Below are 14311 nucleotides of genomic sequence, written 5' to 3'. Positions count from 1 at the left end.
TGCCACTTGCCGCGTCCACGTACGCAACCGACTTGCTGTCCATCGAGTCGAAGCGTCTGATTAGTGCTTCTCTTCTCATTCCTCTCTGTGTTGAATATGGGATGCATATTACGAGGTAGAAGGGAGGGGGGGGGGGCTGATTGATTGATAAACTTCCTTGGGGAAGATTGGGGTTAGAGGTAGTGGGTTAGGAAAGAGCAGTAGTCGGCAGTCCTCTGTCCAGGAGTCCGTTGGCCTCAGCAGCGGCTACTAGCATGAGCTGATGCTGTGCGTCCGAGTTCGGCCGCGAAAGTCAGCTCCTCTTCTCCTCCGACCTGATATTTAAGAACGGCGTGGCATAGCTCACGCTACTTAATTATTACGTAAGCTTGGGTTATTTTAAGCAAACTTATTTCCTTCAGGCCTCGTCCTTTCAGCGCAGTCCTTCTAAATGCGCCAATGGCTTGCGTGGCGAATTCCTCTAGCTTTTTGATTGTCCCATCATTATATCCATTTTCCTGAATGAATAGTCCTAATATTCTGATTTGATCTACCTTTAGAACTGGTTTCCCAGACTGCATATGTCTTGAAACTTCATGCATGCAGGCAGTTCTGTCCGACAAAAAGTCCTTGATGTACTCGTATCTTCGTGTACCTACCCCGATTTCTTGGAGACCGCGGAGGATCGCTTCGTGTTTAATTTTATCAAAAGTATTTGTCATGTTCAGGCCGAGGATCACTTTGGCGTCTCTAGAATACGAGTCCAATATGTCGTATTTGAGTCGGAGCATCACGTCCATCTCAACTACAATGTAAGGAAATGATGAAGGGGGGAGTGAAAGCTGAAATAGCGAAAGCGGTGTTGTAGTGGAGGGCTGCTGAGTAATATTTCAACCACCTGGGGATCGTTATGGTGCACTAACATCGCACAGCACACGGACGCCTCTCATTTCGCATTCGCCTCCATCTAAAGCGCTGAATGGTTTGTGGAGTTTCACGTCCCTAAGTGGTTTAGGCTATGAGGGACGACGCAGCGAAGAGCTCCAGAAATTTCGACCTCATGGTTTGTTTTTTAGCCAATATGTAAACCCGCAGCAGCGGGTTGTGCAAGCGTACAAGTGGGCTGTGTAAGACATTGTAGTCTGTGGACTTTGTACTCTCCTTTTAACCCCCTGTGCCGCTCTTTGCACGGTCAAATCCTGCCTGCGGTGACCGCAGTTCGATTGAGGCAAAATGCGAAAACTCACGAACTCGTAATTGCCGCTTCCCCCCGGATATGCGACATCATGACATATTTTATGGAAGTTAATGAACACTAATAATAATTTAAATGTTGGCTCAAATCACCCGCCGTTCCGTGGCATATGCTGCATGCTTGCGAGATGGCGCTCCCAAGAACCTATTTTGATGCGATAGCATCAGACTCCACATCATGCGATTTCGTGTCTACCTTTGGTATCAAAATCTGCTGATTGGTCGAGAAGGTGATGACATTACAGAGTCAAGTGACGGTGCCGAACGCCGATTGGTTGGCGGGGTGTGAGACGTCATCAAACTACTCGACACGGTTGAGGGTCGTGGTTGCTTTCTCTACTTCTTTCTTAAGCGTCTCTGCCCATTGCTCTATGTTTTGGATTTCATCTCCCGATTCGCAGTTTTCTCTGATTTGCCTAAACCTGTCCCAATCGGTGATTTTGGGCTTTTTGAGGCGACGCGTTTTGACGTCCTTGCTGAGGGTGAGAGCCAGAACATAGGGATCGCTGCCTAAATTTTGAGCTGTGTTTTTCCAGACTGCGTCTGTGTTTTTTTTCTAGGGTAAGGTCCGGGGTGGTGTCTGCACAGACGCTGTTTCCCATCCTGGACGGACAGCTAGGGTCCGTCAGGAGGGTGAGGCCGAGCTCATGTATGTCCTCCCACAGTTGCCTACCCTTGGGGTCGTGTCTAAGCCCCATTCTTGGTGGGCGGCATTGAAGTCTCCTAGAATTATAAGAGGATTGTTTCCTGCTGTTTTGATCGCTTTGCGGAAGAGGGCGCGGAAACGTACCTTTCTCTGCTGGGGAGGACGATGCGCCGGTGACGGTTGACAGCAAACTCCTTCATATGGGGGAAGCAAAATGCGGCATAGAGGGGCGTCTCCGGTCGCAAAGATGGAACAGGAACCTTAGGCGAAGGATAGCAAGATATATCAAAGAGATTGAAGATTACGCAGTAAAACTTTGCGAACAAAACTGGTGTAGTAGGTGTGACGAGATGAAAGGGAACATGAGCCTTGCTAATACGTGGAGCCTACTCAGACACCTACTTGATCCTGACAATTCGAAAACTCAGTCGGGCATAAGACTGACGAAAGCCAGACACGCGTTCGAGGGCACGGACGGGGAACTCATGGCGAAATTAATTAACATGTGCGTAGGCGACCCACAAACCTTACCCCTGCCGGATTACGAAGGACCCTTAAACGAGGCCCTAGACGCGCCGATCACGGAGGCGGAGGTTCGCGCCGAAATATTAGGCCCAAAAACAAAATCGGCTCCCGGCCCAGACGGAATCACAAACAAGGTTCTCCGAAATTTGGACGATAATTCTATCCGCACGCTCACCAAATACATGAGAATCGTATGGGACAGAGGCCGCCTCCCACAACAGTGGAAGACGGCAAACGTAATTTTGATACCGAAGCCAGGCAAACCCCCTAAACTAGAGAACTTACGACCAATCTCTTTAACTTCCTGTATAGGGAAATTGATGGAGCGTGTAGTCCAAACGCGACTAACGCGTTTCATGGAGCTCAACGACCAGCTGTGGCCGCACGAAATGGTTGGGTTCCGGCCCGGCCTGTGCACACAGGACGTAATGCTCCGCTTGAGACATGACATCATAGAAAGCGAAACCAGGGACGCGAGGGTACTACTAGGTCTAGACCTGACAAAGGCGTTCGATAACGTAAAACACGCCGCAATTCTTTCTGGCCTCCAAGAATTGGGGGTCTGAAAGAAAACGTACGACTACGTAAAAGACCTCCTGTCGGGTAGAACGATAAAGATAAAGTTTCAGGACATTGAATCCTCCACCGTCAAACTAGGAAGTAGGGGTACGCCACAGGGTTCGGTGCTGCCCCCGTTCCTCTTTAATGTTGCCATGCGAAACCTCCCGGCAGAACTGAGGAAAGTGGAAAACTTGAAATTCAGCATGTACGCGGACGACGTCAACCTGTGGGTCACCCAGGGGAGTGACGCGAGCATCGAGGAGCGCTTGCAAGCGGCGGCGGACACCGTGGCGTCCTACGCGGCCGAAAGGGGCCTCTCGTGCTGTCCACAAAAATCGGAACTGTTTATCTACAACCCGAAGGCGCTCAGGTGCAAACGCCAGATAAACATCAGCGTAACAGTAGACGGCCAAACAGTACCAAAAGTAGAACAAATTAGGATCCTGGGGCTGTTTCTACAAGCAGATGGGTACAACGATACAACGGTAACGAAACTGAACGTGTACGCCACGCAAGTCACGGGTCTGTTCAGGAGAATCGCACTCAAGGGTCGGGGTCTCAAGGAACGAAGCCTCCTGAAACTAATGCAGGCTTACATCACTAGCCGCATATGTTACGCCACACCATTCCTAAACATCAGATCAGACGAAAAGCAGAGAATAGACGCACTCATCAGACGATGCGCGAAGAGGGCTCTGGGACTACCCATCTCGACCTCGACTGAACGCCTCCTCGAAATGGGGGTGCACAACAATTGGACGGAACCTAGCGGAGGCTGTGCGCATGGCGCAACTAGAAAGATTGAGCAGAACCACCACGGGCAGAACCATCCTCAGCTGGGTGGGACTGCAGTCAGATAGAGGAACAAGCCACAAATTACATTCCACGAAAGTGTCGCGAATAATAGTGCCCCCCCTACCTAAAAACATGCACCCTACGTACAAGGAGAGGAGCCGAAAGAGGGCTGAGACTCTTGCAAAGAAAGCGGGGAAAATGAAGCCGGGGGAGGTCGCCTACGTGGACGCGGCTAGCGGGAAGTCGGGGGCGGCGGTGGCTAAAGACTTTAGCGGGGGAGGGTATTTTTGCCGGTCGTGAACGCGCAATCACGTGACACAAAAGTGACGTAGAGCTACTACGTCACTTCTGCGTGTCCTGTCGACGTTTTTTGTTTTGTTTTGTTTTTATTCTACTGGGGCAGCGAGAAAAGCGCTTGACCGTCGGAGCGCGGCTTCGAGCTGGCGGAGGGAGAGCATCTAGCCGTCCGCACGCTTTCTTCTGTATTTTGTTTTCCTATTAGTAGGGAGAGGTTTAAAGGAGGGGCGGGTTTAGGGGCGGGCAGGCTAGACAACGTACACAGCGTGGTTTCAAACGAGTGACGGCTTGGAGCTGCCCTCGGTAAAGCAGTATGCACGCTTGCTTCTTTTTTTCTTTTTCGCTAGCTGTGAGGTATGGGCTGGTTTGGCTTGAGAGGCAGCGGAAGGAGTGCTGAAGATTTGCTGTCGTTTACCTGGCTCAATCAGCCGCTTTTGCACCTTAAAAGTTACGCCTCAATTATGTACATACAACAACTATATATATATATATATATATATATATATATATATATATATATATATATATATAATGTAGTGACGTATCCGTAAGCTAAGTAACATCTTGTATAATTTCACAGCTTAATTCCAAACATCAACGTTTACGCGCCGCAAGATGCTGTAAAGGTATTTGCTTTTTGCCACTAAAAAGCTGCATGTGTGTGGGCGCGCGTGTGTGCAAATAACTGATGCGCAGGTACTCAATATATTTGAGGCCCCGCATAAGGTCAGTACTCTTGCACGTTTTCATTGTAGTGAGGAAGCAATCACAATCCCTGCAGCGCGCTGCAAAGAAGCAGACTCGCGACTCGGAAGTCCCAGCGTCGCTTCGAATACCAGCTCTAACCCCGCCAGACCACCGGAAGAAAGAGAACGAAAGCAAAAGACTGCGAACGCACAAAATCTGCGCTCACTCATTCCCCCGGGGGAGGAAAATTCTGTTTACTGCTTGAAGCCATGGGGGAGGGGAGAAGACTGTGTTGAAGGAGGAGCCATGGCGTGGACAAAACTAAACCCCTCAACAAATCTGCCGCGAGCGCTTCCTCTTACAAGAAAAAAAAAAAAAAAAAAAAAAAGAAAGACTCCGCGAGATACGCGTACGTGACGTATAGGCTACGTCACCCATGTGTCACGTGATTGCGCATCGTCGATCTGCAAAAACATTCTCCCCTTTAGCGGTGGCTGCGGTCGTCAACGGCAGCGGCGTACCCGCCGCCGCCGCGTCCGTTAGAAGCCGAAATGTAGACACGGCTGAAGAAATTGCAATAGCGCTCGCTTGAGTTGGTACGGAAGCCAGCATAGTTATTAGTGACAGCAAAACAGCTGTCTGGAACTTTGGAAAATGGAGCGTCTCGAAGGAGGCAGCTAAAATTTTAGAGAAAGGAAAACTTGAAAGAAAGATTCGAATTATTTGGACCCCCGCGCACGTGTCCGTCCCCGGGCAGCCGTAGAGCCGCCTGATTGCGATGGGATGGACGAGAGGCTGCAAACTTATAAGGAAATTTTAGAACACTACATACTTAGCAGAAAGTCCCTGCCACCACCGGACCAAACGCTAACTAATAAGGAAGCCGTAGCTTGGCGGCACCTGCAAGATGGGAATTTCCCAAGTCCCGTCTGGCTTTTCCACACGCAAGCGGAAGAAAAGGCGGACGATAAATGCGAAACCTGCGGAGAAAGGGGTACTCTGGATCACATAATCTGGCAATGCCTTGATTCCCCTGGCGCCAAGGAAAACATAAATAGTAGAGAAGCCTGGGAACTGCTACTGCGGAGCGAGTGCCCCGCCAACCAGCAGCAAGCTATCCGCCTGGCGGCTGAAGCCGCGAAGAAACACTGTCGCTTCGCCTGTCTTTAGTCGCGGAGGCCCCGGCCTCCGTCCCATAGGCCTGCGTGCCGGGGGCGGGGAGTAGGGGGCCTCCTACATCGCTGGAAAAATAAAGTTCATAACAACAACAACACGACACGGTTGAGTTCGCAGGAAAACTCGTCACGTAATTCGAGCGCGGTCATGGCACTAGCGCTTGGTAGTGCGCAAAGTGTAGAGATAGATCCGCTGGAATCGAGCCAGAATCAATGCCGCCTGTGCCTAACGTAGCGGAAAATGCCCGCACGCGGAGATGGCTACCACGAACGTGTCGTTTAAAATGGAGTATCATCAGCTGCATTGATTCTGCATCTACGGCGATAAGCAGTGAAACAGGAGGATATGCAGGCGGAGCGGAGTTCAGATTTTAAATGACATTGCGTGTGGGCTGATGTCCGTGATATAATACAAGAAGTTGCTACTAAGGTAGTTCCAAAACAAAGGAAATGCAAGAAAGCAAACTGGTTATCTGAAGAGGCTTTGCAAATAGCTGAAGAAAGGAGGATGGCAAAAGTTATGGGGGAAAGAGAACGATACAAGGTTCTCAATGCGGACTTTCAGAAAATATCAAGGAGAGATAAGAATGCCTTCCTGAACATACAGTGCCAAGCAGTTGAGGACAACAGCCAATTAAGGAACACAAGAGCTCTGTATAAGACAATCAAAGATATCAAAGGAAGCTTCTGTGCTAAGCTGGGCGTGATAAAGGACAAACGAGGCAAGGACCTCACTGAAGCCTCAGAGATAAAGAAGAGGTGGCAGGAATACACAGAAGAACTGTACAAGAAGGACTCGGATGTGCAAACCCAACATAAGACAGTTGTGATTACTGATCTCAAGCCGGGCATCCTGAAGAGTGAAGTTGAATGGGCCTTAGCCAGCCTTGCTATGAACAAAGCTAGCGGAATTGATGGTATTCCAGCTGGGTTGCTTCAAAACCTCAACCACGACGCTGTTAACATTCTGCATACATTATGTCAGAAGATTAATTGGACAACCCTGCAGTGGCCACAGGATTGAAGGAGGTCAGTTTACATCCCCATTCCAAAGAAAGGCAGTGCCAAAGATTGTTCCAACTACTGCACGATCACACTTATTTCGCATGCTAGCAAGGTGATGTTGAAAATCTTCCAAGGTAGGCTGCAGCAGTATGTGGATCGGGAGCTTCCGGACGTGCAAGCTGGGTTTCGCAAGGGCAGGGGAACTAGAGACCAAATTGCCAACCTTCGTTGGATCATGGAAAAAGCAAGAGAGTTCCAGAAACCCATCTACTTCTGCTTTATTGATTATGCGAAAGTGTTTGACTGCGTATATCACAGCAGATTGTGGCAAGCTCTCCAAGAGATGGGAGTTCCAATTCACCTTATCTGTCTCCTAAGAAACCTGTATGAAGGGCAAGAGGCCACAGTCAGAACTGGGCATGGTCTTACTGATTGGTGTCCGATTGAGAAAGGAGTGAGGCAAGGCTGCATACTATCGCCCTGCCTATTTAACCTATATGCAGAGTGCATCATGAGGAAGGCCGGTCTGGACGAGTCTTCAGTTGGAGTGAATATTGCTGGAAAACGTATCAACAACCTTAGATATGCGGATGATACCACTTCAATGGCAGAAAGTGAAGTGGAACTCAACAGACTTCTGATGCGTGTACAAGAAGAGAGTGAGAAGTTTGGGCTTAAACTGAACATTAAAAAGACAAAGATCATGGCGTCTTGCTCTATCAAGTCCTGGAGCATCAAGGGACAAGAAGTGGAAGCTGTGACAGATTTTCTCTTCTTGGGCTCCAAGATTACCCCGGAAGGAGAATGTAGCCATAAAATTATGAGACACCTGCTTCTGGGAAGGAGAGCCATGGTTAGCCTTGACCACCTAGTAAAGAGCAGAGACATTAGTATGTCAACCAAGATCCGTATAACTCGTGCTATGGTATTTCCAGTTGTGATGTATGGATGCGAGAGTCGGACTGAGAAGAAGGCTGACCGCCGAAGAATTGACGCCTTTGAATTGTGGTGCTGGCGGAGACTCTTGAGAGTTCCTTGGATCAAATCAGTCAATATTGTCCACCATAAACCCTGACTGCTCATTGGAGGGTCAAATTCTAAAGTTAAAGGTGAGATACTTTGGTCATCTGATGAGAAGAGAGGAGTCGCTGGAGAAAGATTTGATGTTGGGAAAGGTTGAGGGTCACCGGAGAAGGGGTAGACAGCGGACGCGATGGTTAGGTGGCATCCTCGAGGAGCTGCAGATGAAGTTATGTGATGTTGGGAAGATAGTGAGGGACCGGAAAACGTGGCGTGACATGGTCTATAGGGTCACGAAGAGTCGGACATGACTGAACGACTGAACTGAACTGCATTCCCAACACATAATGCTTAATGATTGTCTATTAGATATTTTCACTGAATTTCGCCCTTTAGCGCTGACCATGCAGACCTGCGAGATGTAGGCGTCGTGTGTCTGCCCAAACCTGCGCAAGTTAGTGCAACAGAAAGAGCTCGCTGGCACAGGTTTGGGCACGGATGGGAGCCGGCGACGACGACGACATACCTCCCAAGCGCAGCGCGAGAGACGGTCAGTTAACACACGGGACGTTAGGCTGTGGTAGAGATGTAGTGGTGCAATACCGCCCATTGACAATGATGTTTATGCCGCCACGAGTTCGATCATGAACTCACCTGTGAAATCGTGTTCATTAAAAAAGAAAATGCAGTTCCACTGGCTGCAAGGATGCTTTAATATTTAAACATTGTGGGTCATAAAATATGAATGATTAAACATCTTGGGAAAGCAAAGTAGTTTATTACGCATGCTGCAACTTTTTCATTTAGCTCTTGCAACTTCCAAGTGTCTCTGTATTATCGCTGCGCATCTACGAAATTGCCGAAAAAGCCAACCGCGAGAACACGCGTCATTACCGAAAAAAAAAAGAAATTCTTCAACCAAGATATCCTAAATCATTACAAATTAGGCAGATCGATATTTCCAAAAGCGTGTAAGCAACTCACCAAAAGCGAGGAGGTTATGTGGCGTAAGCTACAATCTGGAGTATTTCCTAACCCCCAGCTTAATAGCAAGTGGCACTTGGAAATTTTTAGCTCCAGGCGCAAACGTTGCAATGGCATAGCGGACATGATCCACATGATATGCAAATGTCATAGATTTGGAGAACCTGACAGAACAAATGAGTCCTGGCAGGCGCTACTTCTTAAACAGGACGAGAAAGGACAACGTAAAGTCGTCTGTCTCGCCCTGGCTGCTGCTCAGATCCAAGAGATCCATGTCGACGGCTGAGGGGGAGGACATGGCTGGGACAGAGCTGCGCCTTGGATCCCCGCCAACCTTTTGACGGGTGCAAATAAATGTTATTTCTCTCTCTCTCAAGCGATACGCCAACTTGGGCTTCTTTTTAGAACAGCTTTCTGTAGCAGCAGTATGCTCTCAGTGAGCAATTTTCCGCATGCGTTACTATGAAAACAGGCCCGGGTAGGGCTGGGCTTCACTCAGAGCTTTCCAGACCGGACCAGGGCTCAGTGGAGTGACAATTCGGTGGACCCGCACCAACCCGGGTTCAAAGCAGTGGGCCAGGGTCAGGCTTTGGGCCTCCGCCCTCTAGATGAGTTCGTTCGCAAGCGAGCGCAGTTTTCTTTCTGCAGACTTAGTCAGGTCGCATGGTATTTGCCATTTCACCATCCTGCCAAGAAATTAACACTCGGCAAAGTCACCTGTCAAGTCAACTACAAAATTCCCCGGTTTGTCCAGACGTTGACATTACAAGGTCACGCACCAGGCTAACTGCTGAATGATCGATGAGGCGTGACATCACAAGACCACACTCCCCTCGACCAATTACGGATTTTTGTGACAGGCTCAGGACGTTATGTAGACTCTAATGCTATTGCGTTAAAACTGTAAGAAGTTTGGCAACACTCTTCGAACAAATACAAATTAAAGAAGTTGCATACCAGAGAATGAATAGTTAATCTCATCTCATGTGCGTGGTATTTTCTGTGATGCTTTACCAACCTTTCTTACACCACCTTATCAACTTCCGCAGGTCTCTGGGCTTCCCCAAAGGTGCACTGTTCCCGCCTTTCCCTCAGGACCTGCTGCCACGCGACCTGCTGCCCCCATCTGTAGCCAGTGGAACTGGAAAAGGAGTGGAGGGTCGCAAAGGCACTGCGTCTGACTTCCCGTGAGAAAGTTGACCCCTTCGTGCTTTGTCTATGTCCCAGCTTACCCCATATCTGTAAACTCTACTCTTATACACCACACTGAGCTCAGGTGCCTGTTTGGGAAGACAAAGTTGCTGACTTGTGCTAGACAGCATCCACACATCCTTAGCACTGATACCAATGCTTGGCTGCCAGTCTTACCAGAAATCCAAGGCACACAGCTTTCAGCACCCATGTAGAGCCAAACCTGTAGAACCAACATCACTGCACATGAGACATGGCACTAGCAGAAAACCTAAAAGCTGCTCTGTGTGGAGTAAACACTTTTTACTTTCCTTCAACAGAAATTCATCAATGTCAAAACTAATGGCAGATGGAAATACACTGGAATGAAGCCATGCATAATATATGTTCGTTCTGTGCTGCCTGTTTATACTGAATATAGTTAACAATCATCTGTTATCATGTATAGCACAGCATCGGAAGTGGTCAGTACAATGCACTGCAATCATAATAATTAGCTTCAAGCAAGCTTCACACACTTACTTATAAAGCATTGATGTATTGATTTTTTTTTTAGGTATTGATAATAAATAAATGAATGAATAATATTCAGGGTGCCTATTCAGCATTATCATATCAAGGCAAACAATGTGGTGAGCAAGGCAGTATAAATAAAATTACACCTTCCACCTCCATTGATAAATGGCCACTAGATTTTAAGTTTTTAGCATTGGTTTGGCAGCAAAGCTACAGCGCTGTCTCTCAACCACTAGAGAACTCCGAAAAGCTCTGCAACAGATAACTAAACAAAAACCGTTGTGTCATCACCTCTTTCACTTTTTTTTTTCTCTTCTGTTCTATAGAAAAAAAAATCCATTCACTAATAATCTTTCAGATGCAGCAGATGCAATTTAATGACTAAAATCTTCCCAATTACATAACTAAATAATTAAGACTCACTAATTAACCTTCCAGATGAAGCACGCAGAGTAATTAGTGCTAGAGTATGAAGCCCTAAACAAGAGAAGTGCTTAAACAAACGCATCTTTTTTTAAAGCCCTGCAGAAAGAGGGTATCCTTTGTTTCTTTGCATAAAAAATAGAAAAAGCACATTTGGCGCACAGGAAGCTTAATAAAAATAACATGTCCACCGAACAATGCGATGAACAAGCTAGTACGTATATAAATGACACCTCCCACCTCAACGGATTTTAAGTTTTAGCATCAGTTTGGCAGCAAAGCTAGTGTTGTCTATCAACCACTACAGAGCTCCAGAAAGCTCTACAACAGACAACTAAACAACAATAACCACTGTGTCATCACCTTTTCCATTTTTTTTTTCTTTTAACTTCAAGAAACATCATATCCCACATTCGAGCCTTCCCACACCCTGCCCTTCCTGATCCCTTTAGCGTACAACCAAATCACAAGTACGTACAGTGCACGCGAGAAATAATGAGACTTGCGGTGTTTCAGAGAAAACTTTCAAAGCTCCTCAGAAGAGAGTTCAAGATAAAAAATAAGACACTTTCAAGAATAACCTTTCAGCTGCAGCAGTTGTAATTCACTGTAAAAAGCCCATCTGATTACATAACTAATCAAGATGCACTAATTAACCTCTCAAATGAACCAAGCTGAATGATTAATGCTAATGGAGAGTTCAAAGCCCTGGATAGCCATATAAGTGCTTGAAATGCAAATAAGAAAAGCTCCTTTGCGCACAAAACTGAAAATGACTGCATTCAGCACGGATGCTTAGCGGAAATAACACGTCCACCGGTAACGTGTTTCAGTGACTATACAGTGCCAAATTCGAAGTGCCTGTTCTACTGTGTCGTGTCATGCACTTTCTTTTGCTTCGTCACTGTCAAAAACAGCGAGCCTGCAGCTGGTCCTTATGTAACACAATAGCGCATGCAGTGTAAACTGGGTGCCGCAGCTGTACCATGTCATCAGCAGACATGTTACCACTGCCCTTCCTGGATGGCTAGTCTACAGCTTCGAACTGTCAATTGATATTAACCACTTGGGGTAATTATAAAGTTCATTAGTGAGCTTTAGTCAGATGTGTAATCGAGTAGATTTTACAGTAAATTACACCCACCCAGGCTAGCATCTTGTTTCTGAAGAATTATTTTTCGAACTCCCTATATTTAGGAATATCTGAAAGCGTTCACTGAAACACCCGTTATATGTGGTACATGTCGTCACCTTGTTCCTCTGTTTCCGAAATTTTTCACCACCTGCTGCACATACGTCTTTTCTTTTTGTGTTCCCATCTCGCCTTGCTGTTTCCGCCACTGACTCGCTCACGCATGCAGCCTGCCTCTACGCCTTCACTACTGAGAGTCCGGACAACTCCCTCTCGACCACCCTCCCGCATGGACACAACCGCATGACAACGTGGTCACTCTTGAAAAGTAACTAAGTTGCATGACTTCTTGCAGGTAGAACTGCTGATTCAGAGTACTGGTTCGACGCGAAAATAGCAGCGCAATATGTAATGCAAATTGCAGCTGTAGGCAATACGACAGAAAAGATTCGCAAGAATCTACATAGTCCTTTTTGCAAAAATGAACCGTCTCCATGGCATGCATGAATGAGGAATGCTTTCCAAAAGTACCCAGGATGCACAATGTGGCGCAGGGTCCTTATCACCAGTGATCAACATCTTCAGAACCAGGAGAGCAGCAAAAGACTATGCATTTGCATAATCCTCTTTATTTCCATTTGCTCAGGTGGAAGCTAGGCTCGACAGGACGCACAAAATCTGCCGTCACTGTTTTATTTCGGGTGCTATGCATGCGTAACAAATATTAAGCATCGCAGAATTTTGGAGGCGGCCAAGTTCGCTTGCTCTTGATGCCAGATGTCCAAGTGCATATCCCTCCCCCTACACCCTCATTACGACGAAATTCCCAATTGAGCCCACATCTCATCTTTTCGCTGCGAACAAAGTCTTAATAATGCACCCACCCCCATGATCCCCTAGTAGTTCATAAATATAAACCTGGCGTCAACAGAGCAAGCTGCAAAAAGCGAGCATTAAACCATGTCTTTGCACCAGCTGTGCAGGTCAGAAGGGTTACGCGACTTTGGAACATTTTAAAAGCACTGGAGCCCCACAACAAGAAAAAAACATTCAATCATGCCTCCAATTCACTTTCCTGTCTCTTTTGGAGTCATACCTAGGTGCAAGGGCAATTCAACTGACCAGTGTGCAGAACCAGGCCAGAAATTTATTGCAGAAAACCACCACTAAAGCAATCAAACCATTTTAGCACGCAAGAGTACTTTTGCGATAAAAGCAAAATCAACTTTACTGACACGGCCGTTGCATATCGCAGTGCCACGACATCAGACTTCTTCAGTGGGACTCTGCTTCCGCCAGTCTTCACACATGACTTCACGCAAGACTTCTTCCCGGCCGATCTGCTTCCGCGAGACCTACTGCCAGCAAACGTGGATACATCCGCAACGTCCGGCGGGGACAAGGTCAAATCTGCTCCCGCAGCTCCAGCCACTCCCACAACGGTTCCACCGGCAGCGACCCCCCAGGGGAAACGAATTCCTCCACCACCGGTCCCCAGAACTGAGTCTCAACCTTACCAGCTCCAGTGAAGATGGACAACGACAAGCCGGTGTTTCTTCCAGTATTGGTACCCCGCTGGGTGTCGCCACTACATCAATTCTGAAGACTCGCCTTAAAGTGGTATCTACAGCAGAGAACATACTGCTCTGAGGAGAGACCCAAGTTTAGCTATTCTCTTAACCTTTTTACTGCTTATGCAGATTGTACACTTGGGTAACTTAGTATACATAATGAAAATTTAAGTGAAAGCAGCATCGATCAAACTCTGAGAAACTTAGCTGGTGTCCCGGTACCTCGACGCATACAGTCTGCCCCAGACATTCTCAGAATGAGCCTTTCAGATGGTGAAGGTTCTTTTTTTTTTTTTTTTATTTATGAAACCCGACCAAGCATAAATGGGTGCAGCATTAAGTAGCAGTAAAAGCTTTTATTAAAACAGAGGAGTTTGGGGCACGCTTGCCACTGTATTGGTGGCTTTGCTAAGTGCACACAAAACCAGAGTGGCGATTCCCAGAGAGCTCCATTTAATATCAAAAAGCTCAGAAGCATCGCGATAGTTTTCAAAGACTGCGAGAACCCGGACTTTGCCCATCATTACGGGTTTTAAACCAACGAGTTTTG

The 14311-nt window shown here is 47.2% G+C and overlaps 1 protein-coding gene across 2 annotated transcripts in view; it reads left to right on the top strand.

Annotated features, from left to right (window-relative positions):
- Positions 1-14058, top strand: part of LOC146208591 (uncharacterized) — a 34472-nt gene extending 20414 nt beyond the window's left edge. For both annotated transcript variants that reach the window (XM_084595177.1, XM_084595168.1), the window contains 2 exons: positions 9978-10115; positions 13446-14058. In XM_084595177.1, the coding sequence (XP_084451303.1) occupies positions 9978-10115; positions 13446-13719 (412 nt within the window). In that variant the 3' untranslated portion in view covers positions 13720-14058. The remainder of the gene's footprint in view (positions 1-9977; positions 10116-13445) is intronic.
- Positions 14059-14311: the final 253 nt, after the last annotated feature.

This window comes from Amblyomma maculatum, chromosome 1 (assembly GCF_055883805.1).
Source record: "Amblyomma maculatum isolate TAMU_Amacu chromosome 1, ASM5588380v1, whole genome shotgun sequence".
Taxonomy (NCBI): domain Eukaryota; kingdom Metazoa; phylum Arthropoda; class Arachnida; order Ixodida; family Ixodidae; genus Amblyomma; species Amblyomma maculatum.
The sequence above is the reverse complement of the archived record's forward strand: the minus strand, read 5'-3'. Positions and strand labels throughout refer to the sequence as shown.